We start from the raw sequence: 9,723 nt of genomic DNA on the forward strand, positions 1-9,723 counted from the left end.
TCGTAATTAGGATCTCCTTTTAATACATTAAAGAACTCACTTAAAATGTGACATTTTTTCTCCCGCAGAGATAATCATCATCAGGGACAAAATAGGCCACTACTTTTTCTACACATTTTGAACGCATTCGTAGAATACGTTCAAAGATAATTCAAAGTAAAAAAAATAATTTTTTTATATTTATTATTTTTTATTCTTTAATTTAATACTGGTCAAAAAATGCTTGAAATGACGCAAGTGATTTCTTAATTTTTAAACTTTTTAACATTATTTAACAAATTCAAGATTTTGAACAGAGTGAGTTGAATATTTCTTTGAGAAAATATTTTTAAAAATATGGTTTATAGATTACTTTATAGATGCTAAGGAAAGTGTAGTTTTAGCGCGCTTCTGTATGTTTGTTTGGCGTAACAAAATGATTTAACAATTAATCTTACATATTTCTTCGATGTTTTTCATAAGCTTTGTACGTCGAACGAAAGGTCTCCTAATCTTTATGTCACGTAATTGTGGAAATGTTCCTTCTATTAGTTCTCCTTTGTTCAAAATCGTTAGTATTCATCCATTCAAATACATTCCTTTGAACACTTCAGATAGTTTTATTCAACTTGTGCGTAATTCGCTAAACTGTGCACACTCGAAAAAATTAGAGCGGCGTTGTATTTTATGCTGCTATATTTTTTCACACTCGAATATAATCGAGAATTAAAAATAACAATGTGTTTTTCAATATATAGTCTGCTTTTTTTTACATTAAAAAAATGGAATTTCAAAAAATCTGTGCGTTTATTCATTAAGTTTAATTCATTTGTTTTATATGGGACAAAAAAGTGTAATAATTAAAAGGAAATAAGTAGTTTTATGTTACTTGTTTCGCATTAATAAGCTCTGTGAGGATGTTACAATATAATTTATAACTATTATACGTTATTAATTGTTATGAATTATTATCCTAATTAAAAATACTTTTTTATGATTAAATGTAGTAAAATGTACTTTAAGCGTCAATACATTTTCAATAGTCTAATATCCATGACGTATTTAAAGGGATTTTCAGTAAAACTTTTTGCTTAGTTTAAGAAAATAGGGTTTAATAACTTTTTCCCAAACCCCTAATATGAACATCTGCTCATTGTTTCTATTTAGCCTAAAAGTATTTGGGCCAAATACTATGTGTGAATCAGGCTTATTATACAGTTCTTATTCATCTGAAAGTATCTGAGCTAGACAATATATGTTTTAAATGTGACAAATGAGAGAGCTTCCAATGATATGTCATAACTGAACCGACTGTGTGAATTCCTTTACAATTAATACCACTGCTAAAAAGAAAAATCCTTTCAGTTGAAAACATCATTTATCAAATTTAAAAGATTTGTGTTTTTTCCCCGCCCTCATCTAAAAATAGAATTTGGCTGAATACAAACTGTTTTAACAAATCGGTTGCAACATTCTGAAAGTGTTTCCAAAAATCTGAAGCATAAACAAGAAAGTTAAATATTGCCATCGAACTGCAGTTTAGGAATTGTTAATTTTCATTGAAGTTACTTTCATGGGAACTAACGTCTCGTCAAATGTTCCTACTTTAAGAATGATGCTTTGCTAAATTGTATTTTATAGAAAAACCTTTCAATGCCCTATTTTTTAGAGATCGATCTGAATAGGATTCTAAATTGTCAAGGCCCATTGAAGTTTTGCTTAGCAGGATATTATAAGGATTATTTACCCGTCAATGCTCACTGTTCCTTTTTTAGTGATGAAATATGAATTTTGCTGGATTTTAGAAGGAAGGAACCCGATCATCGATGGGTTAAATGGTGTTTTTAGGGTGGGTTTAGCGGTGATGGATCCCATCACCCTAATTATTTATTTCAACAAATATTTTAAACAAATCACTTATAATTTTAAGTGTTATGAACACGTTCAGACGAGAAAACAAAAAATTCAAGACAAGATCAATACAACTACTCTGAAAAAAGAAAGTATAGTCATAACTACCAGAATATGGTAAAATTTACCACGGGAACATCAAAAGCTCAGTGATTTCTGCTTTCATAATAATTTTGGTAATTAAAATGTATTTTTACAATATGTGGTAATATTATCCTGACACCACTTAGAGCAGAGGTCGCCAAAGTGGTCTATATAGACCCCCAGGGGTCTATTTAACAAAAGCGGGGGTCGATCTGAGCCAGGGGGTCGAATGGGGGTCGATCCGAATCGGAAGGCTCGATTGGGGGTCGAAGAAAAAACAGTTCTTAATACGCAAATCACACATACCTAATTAAGTATGTAAAATTTAGGATTTTTTTTATAATTGACTTAATATAAGTTTCTTTATAGAACATAAATTAATAAACGTATATTTATTCGGGTGAAACAAGTATTTACGTACCAGCACGCAGTGACACGAACTCTGCACTTCTGGTTTTTAAGTCATATACATATGTGCGCTTGTCCAAATGTCACGTGTGACGAGCATTGACGCTACAAACGCAAATATCATATTCAGTTTCAGCTATCTTTGCAAACTGTGAACAGTATTGAATATTATAACAGTATTGAACAGTGTCATTATTAAAACTTTTATAGTTTTGGATAATTAGTTATTGTTTCGATAAAACCATTCGTTTAGTTTAGATATCAATTTTAATTATCAATACATGTAAAAAAAGAAGGTAAGCATTAATAATATGGATTAGTACAGCCTGCGACAAAACTATAGCACACTTTGTATCTTTTTACGAAAATTACAAAATTTTTGAAAATATTATTATTTTAATCTGATGTGTATCTTTAACTGTTCTTAAGAATAACAATTTTGTATGAAATAAGTTTAATTTAATTTCCAGTTAGCAGTAAACAGCAATAAAACAACATTATTGCTGTTTACTACTAACTAGAAATTAAATTAAACTACTCATATCAAATTAAAATAATAATATCTTCAAACATTTTGTAATTTTCGTAAAAAAATACAACCAGCTCGAAGCTTGAAGAATACTGTTAGGCTTCCAAGTAAAATTAAATTTATTTAGATCCTCATTGCTACGCAGGGATTATCAGTATTTATCAAATCTACGACTATTAGAAATAAAAGAAGAAGACTTGGAAATATATACAGGTCATCCTCAAAAATTGAGCGACGATTTTAAACTGCGCTTTGTTGATTTGGAAAACATAGACATCCCTGATTGGATTAGAGTGCCATTTTCTGCTCAAATTGAAAACGTGGACATCAACCTGCAAGATGAGCTTGCTGAATCATAATCGGATCTTGAAGCACGCTTTTAAAAATTCCACAATAAGCAAATTCTGGACAAATAGAAATATAATGCAAAAATATGGAAATCTTTATGAAAAAACTCAGCTATATATGCTAGCAATTCCAAGTTCCCATATGGTGGAAGCCGGTTTCAGTCACGTAAATTCAATCTTTACTAAGTACATAAATAAATTGAATGTTGAGTTTCGAGGGGATTTAAGATTAAAATTGACCAATTTTGAACCTAATATAGCGAACCTTNCCATTTCATTGATTAAGAAGCAATAAATCTGTAGTTACTTTACTTATTATTTCTACTTATTTATAATTACTTATTATTTAATAAATATTAAGGTATTTAAATTTCAACATTAATGTATTTTTCATAAAACTACTGTGTTTTACAATGTACTATTACTTTAATAAATGCTTAAAATCATAAAATAAATTCACAAACACAGTATCTAATAGGGTTTATTTTTAATTAACAGAAAATCACTTTTATGGGGATCGATGGAGATTTCGAAAAATTATGTAGGGGTCGATGATCAAAACAGTTTGGCGACCCATGACTTAGAGCATTTATTCGGCTAAATTTTCTTTTTAGTTTTGTGTTTTTTTACTAAATGAGTGGTATTAAGAACTATACTTTTGAGAAACAGAGTTTCCGTTAAACCCTATTAAAGTTATCAAATGAGCACTTATTTTTTTGTACAAATATTTTTTGCTGGCATTCAAGTACGAAAATTAAATTATAATATGATTCCATGAGTTCGATCATCCTTAAAAAATCAATATTCGAAAAATAATATGAAGTGTGTTCCACAAAGACCATCCTTAACAGATATATTCCTTAAAAATATTAATTTAAGGAATAGTATGTTTACAATAGAGTAAAATATTATTTAAGTAAAACAAAAATATGACGAATTGATAAAAACCAGATCAAAAACTTTTAGATTGTATGACAAAACGCGGGGTTAAGAAATTAAATGAAACACATTCACAACCGACAATCAAACTTGTTTTAATGTTTTCACATTAACTTTGTCACAAGTGATTTGTCAGATTTCAATAGCAATTTCCTTTTGACTACGAGGTTTTTTTTTTATCTTGATTTTTGTCCATAGTTTTAAAAATATATATCAAGGGTGGTGATTAGGGAGTATCCAGTAGCAGAGTGCTTTCTTATAAATCCAAATTTGCCTTAACGCAGTGAGACCATTATTGTTCAAAATTCCACTTTATCTAAAATTCTTACGCATAAAAACTTTGCTGTTATGTTATAACGGCCATATATGGCAGTACTTTTACTTTCGTTACTTGTACCGCCGGTACAAGTAAAAAGTACGTACTTTTACTTGTACTTCGTTACTTTTTAAATTTAGTACTTTTACTTGTACTTTCGTTACTTTTTTAGGGAAAAAGTACAAGTATTTGTAACGGAAATGTCGAATGAAATCGTTACTTTTTTCTAAAACTCGGTAAGCTTTCTAAAAAAAAGAGAAAAAAAATTTAATTAAAAAAAATGCTTATGATTTTTTAATTTATAAAATTAATGTGCAATATGTATGCATTCACAGCTAACTTCGTGTTTAAATACCTTCTGTTTCAACTTATACTGCACATTCAATTATTTTTTACTAGCTCAAAGATCACAAAGCTATCTGAAACCCCGTGTTTGCTTTGTTTATGTTTGTGCTTTTAAAACGCGTTTCTAAAGAGTAAAACAATTTTAAATCAATGGTAATTTAAATAAATAAAAATAATAAACTAAAAATTAAAATCAATAGATAAAATTTCTTTTTCGTGCAAATCCATAAAAAGTTTGATATTAAAATTATATTTGATTTTAAAATTATATTATACGATTATATTATAAAATTATATTATAATATTCTTCCGAATTTAAAAATAAATTAATATCCATAACTTTCAAAATTAAAAATAATTAAATAAATAACAACAATTTTGCAAAAACATTAAAGAACATAAGAATATTATTCAATAAAATTTTAGGTTACTTTGAATTTTCGATTTCCTAGAAATGTACTTTTAAATCGTTACTTTTTTTGTTTAGTACTTGTACTTTTACTTGTACTTTTTACTCGTTACTTTTTAAAATAAGAACTTTTTACTTTTTACTCGTTACTTTTTTTAAAAATACTTGTACTTTTACTCGTTACTTTTTAAAAGTAACGTTGCCATATATGATAACGGCAAATAAGCTCACCGATGAACCGTTAAATAGCGTGGTGACGTTGATCAAAGGAGTGTAAATGTGTTTGGCTCATACGGTGAATGAAGTTGTTTCGATGCGTGTCTATAAGAATTGTGGTCGGAAAAAACTCGCTGCCGACAGGAATTGCTTCAGTTTACAAATGAAGGTTCCTGAGAAAACATTGCGACGGGAGTCGAACACAGGCGGCTTGAACAGCCTTTATTCAAAAGAAGCATTTCATCCTGATTGTATGCGGTGTTTTTCTTACTATGGATCTTCACTGAGGTGGCCACCAACATGATGTTTATTTGAACATTCTGGATGTTGCCTTTCCAATCAACATCTTCATGAAAAGTTTGTTGCCCCTATTTTTCATGGAGCTGGAAGAATCTCTGACTGGTTTTACGGACACTCAGATAGTCAATTACCTCACCTGACTTGAACCCCATTGAATATATGTGGGAACAACAGGTAAAACGCCGAAATACTCGCAATTTGGTGGATTATTACTGGATTCAACGTACCTTGTGGACTCACTTCCTAACCGAATCCAGGGGTGGTGTTACACGCTATTAAATGATGTTTTTCATGATTTCTCTAAGGGTGACTAATTTTTTTGTCCGGTGTGCTTATATTGCTATAATGCTGTTAGTAATATTTCATAATTCTATTTAGTAATTTTATACAATAATAGTAAAAAAATGAGATAAATTCTTATACAGTTTATCTTGTAAGCAAGAAACAGAAGGAAAAACTTTTATTCTTTCAAAAAGCTTTTTCTTCGAAACACGTTTAGAGGTACTTAAAAAAAATCTCCCATCATTTTCTTCCATTGGTTTATTTGCATTTTATTTTTCAAAAAATGAAACTTTTGATGAGAAATAATCTGCAGGGTAACCGACATCCAAATAATTCCGTCATTTATAGTGTTTTCAATGTGAAAAAAAACAATACTGTTTTTAGGTTCTAATTTTGTTTCTCCTCTTACATTAAAGCAAATATAATGAGTTCATTCATGACATTTAAGACATAATATGATGTTTGATCAAGAATAGAAAAGGCTATCTATGTCAAACCTATTGTTAAATCTCTTACGAAATTTAAGTAGTTTCAAATGCCATTTATATTATAACCATCGTTGCACAGCAGACCCAATTTCGGGTTGACGACTACTCCTTGTCATTTTGAACCAATCCAGAAGACAAGGAAACTCCTGGATCCAGAGGTAATATTTGTTACGGGAACATGGAAGACTTTGTGACCCAACAGATTTAACGTACACCAGTCACCATTTACTGCACGAGGAGTCTTCAGCTGTCGGGGTCACGACCTGTTGTGCATGGACCCTTACCATCCAGGCTGCAGTTAAAGTGTGAGTATGGTTAATATTTTACAGTAACGATAATACTATTAAGCATAGTTCATTGAAGCACGCATCAATGCTATACAGTGAGCAAAGAATCAAAGCAACAAAAAAAAAGAATCACTTTGAATAACTCTTGATTCAATGATCACACTTTCAAGTACTTGAACTGAAACGTAATGATTGGAGCTTATTAAATATCCTATTTTTGTAAAAAAAATAGATTTCTCAGGAATTATTCGAACAATTTAATTCAAATTTTGTTATTTGCCTTATAAAATTACAATCTTTTAAAACGATGTAAAAATTTGTTGAACTTACAATTCAAACTTTTTCCGACTATTATTAAAAAATAATAGGTAATGATTTTAAAAAAAATTTATAATTGTATTCAAACATTTTTAAATTCATTTAAAAAGTTTTAGAAATCTGACGAAATGCGCATCAAAATTAAAATAACATTCAAACTTTTGACAGCTCTCTTGACCAAACTATTGGGACTATACTTTTGCGATTACAGTTATATTTTATGGGTCAGAAATTCAAAGCTATCGTATTTAGAGAACGCGCGTTTTTGCTTAACTTAAAATATCGTCTGGGCAAATTAATTATCATAGTTGAGCTCCTTTAGACCATGAAGAATAAGTGCCTGAGAAATCCGATCTTTAGAAAAAAAAGTTATTCATTTTTTTTTGTGCACTCTACTTTTATCATTTATACGAATTGCAGTTTATGTGTATTTTAAAAATCATGCAATTTTAGTAATCTTGATGCACATCACAATTTTTTAATTAAAAATTATGAGTTTTTTTTCCATTGGTTTATAAAGTATTGAGTGTATGGATCTAATAGCCATATCGGATAATAGGGTGTTTTTTGTTGCACTTTTTATAGGCGTTTTCAATGAATGAGTTTTTTTTACCTAATTTCATCTTTAATACAGTGTCGGTTTAAACAATCAATTCCTACAGAGGTCAACTTTTTATTAAACAAGTTCTTCTCTCCTAAAATGAATGATTTGAATAACATCATGTGGACAAAACATTGTGTTGATAAGTATTTTATGAATGATTGAACAAGAATCGCAGGTAGCCAATGAGTGAGTCGGGAAATAAAATAACGATGCACAAAATCCTTCGTATAGCACTTTTTTAAAACTATTAGCTCTTTTTTGGTGGTCGAAATTTTGTAGCACGCATTTTGCGTGAATTTTAGTACATCCTTAGAAACAATTTTTGTGAATTTGCTTGCTTACTGCGTGAGTTAATGAATCCATAATAACGTCATTTCGATCTGATTTGTGGTTTAAGTGTGATGTAATTCCTGATTAAATTATTCTTTTTTATTACTGATTTCAGTTGTTAATACATCGATTGACAGATTTGTTGCAACTGATTATAAGACTCGAGGAATTTTTTTTTTAAATTAAATTCTATCGAGTTCATTTGAAAAAAAAATTTTTTTTTGAAATGTTAAAAATATTAAACGCTTATAAATCTCTTAAAAATACAAAAAGTTTTGTAACTCTCGTCGGATTGTCAAAAAAGGAAAGAACAAAGATGATCATCGGAAACCTCTTTAAAATGATGAAAAACACTTTGAGATTTATGACCATCGAAATTATTTATTCGAGATAATTACTTCAGAGTATGAAACTGGAAATCTGATATAAAAATGTGAGGTTAATTAAATAAATTGTTTTTTTTCCTCGATACTTTCCTCTATAATTTTTAAACATTCATTCGAAATAAAATTTGAAACATATTATCTTTTAAATAGCTTTTACAAAAAAAGTTAAGCATGTTAACTTTATTTATACATTTGAGTTAAATCTTCCTTTTCTATTTATTTTTTATTCGATTTCAATTGGATGACACAAAAAAAAAATTTTATTGGCAATTTGTGAGGAAAACATTTTTTTTTTCCTTTTAAACTATCTAATAAATAGGATGTTCAAAAAAATATGGGATTAGATTATTGAATTTAAAGAATATTAATCCGTTCGAATATTAATTAAAATGATAAATTGCCACGATACATTTCGGTAAGAGTTTGTACGGATTTTTTTTTTCGCGAAGCAGATATACACTGCCCACCATAATAGCATTAGTTCCCAATTTTGCTTTAATTTTATATATTTTTAGAGTATCGCAAAATAGTCCATTTTATGTCTTTCTTTTTTTGATTCCTCTTTGAAAAATTAGAATTTTTAAATTAAATCAGGAAGAAAAAAAAACGAAAAACCTCCTGTCGAAACGGGTTTCATTCATAAGTTCACTATACGGTTATAACGAACACTCGCTTTATCGAGCATTAAGAGAACTGTACTTACCAGATGAAGTCTTTGCAGTGTGAACAGAAAGTGGGTTGTTTGAAGAAGCGGGGGATGAATCTGTGGTCTTTGATGCAGATGACGTTCTTTTTTTTGAGGGCCCCTTTCCGGGCCCTCGACCTGAAAGGGGTGGCGTCGTTGTTACGGTACATATCATCGCCTTCCGCCATCTTGTTCATCATCTCCCGCATCTGCTCCGGCTCTTTTCACGCAACCTCAGATACAATTCGATGGAGGCGCTGCCAGCGGCGACTTCCAAGGATGAGATGGTTCATTCATAATCGTCTGCCTTTTTCTCGATCGGTTTTATCGCCAAATCTTCTCCACTCATCCTTCGCCAATGGAATATTGAATTTGAAATTCACCTTGGCGTTTATTTCTCTTTAAAAATTTCTGAAAACGCGTAATTTTCGTGCTAATGATGCGGTGAAGGAAGAGATAGACACGCATTTTTTTGGTTTTAACGCTGTTTGGTGGGGAAAAGGCTGATTTGTGAGGATAAATTTTTTTTCGTATTTTACCTTGGCGATTATTTTCTATAA

General features: G+C 30.0%; 1 protein-coding gene across 1 annotated transcript in view; it reads right to left on the reverse strand.

The window, feature by feature from the left end:
• LOC107445195 (Protein C kinase 53E) overlaps positions 1-9,459 on the reverse strand; it is a 54,973-nt gene extending 45,514 nt beyond the window's left edge. Inside the window, exon 1 of the mRNA XM_016059539.3 lies at positions 9,182-9,459. Coding sequence (XP_015915025.1) covers positions 9,182-9,372 — 191 coding nt within the window. The 5' untranslated portion in view covers positions 9,373-9,459. The remainder of the gene's footprint in view (positions 1-9,181) is intronic.
• Between the last annotated feature and the right edge of the window lie 264 nt (positions 9,460-9,723).

Source organism: Parasteatoda tepidariorum, chromosome 6 (genome assembly GCF_043381705.1).
Source record: "Parasteatoda tepidariorum isolate YZ-2023 chromosome 6, CAS_Ptep_4.0, whole genome shotgun sequence".
NCBI lineage: Eukaryota > Metazoa > Arthropoda > Arachnida > Araneae > Theridiidae > Parasteatoda > Parasteatoda tepidariorum.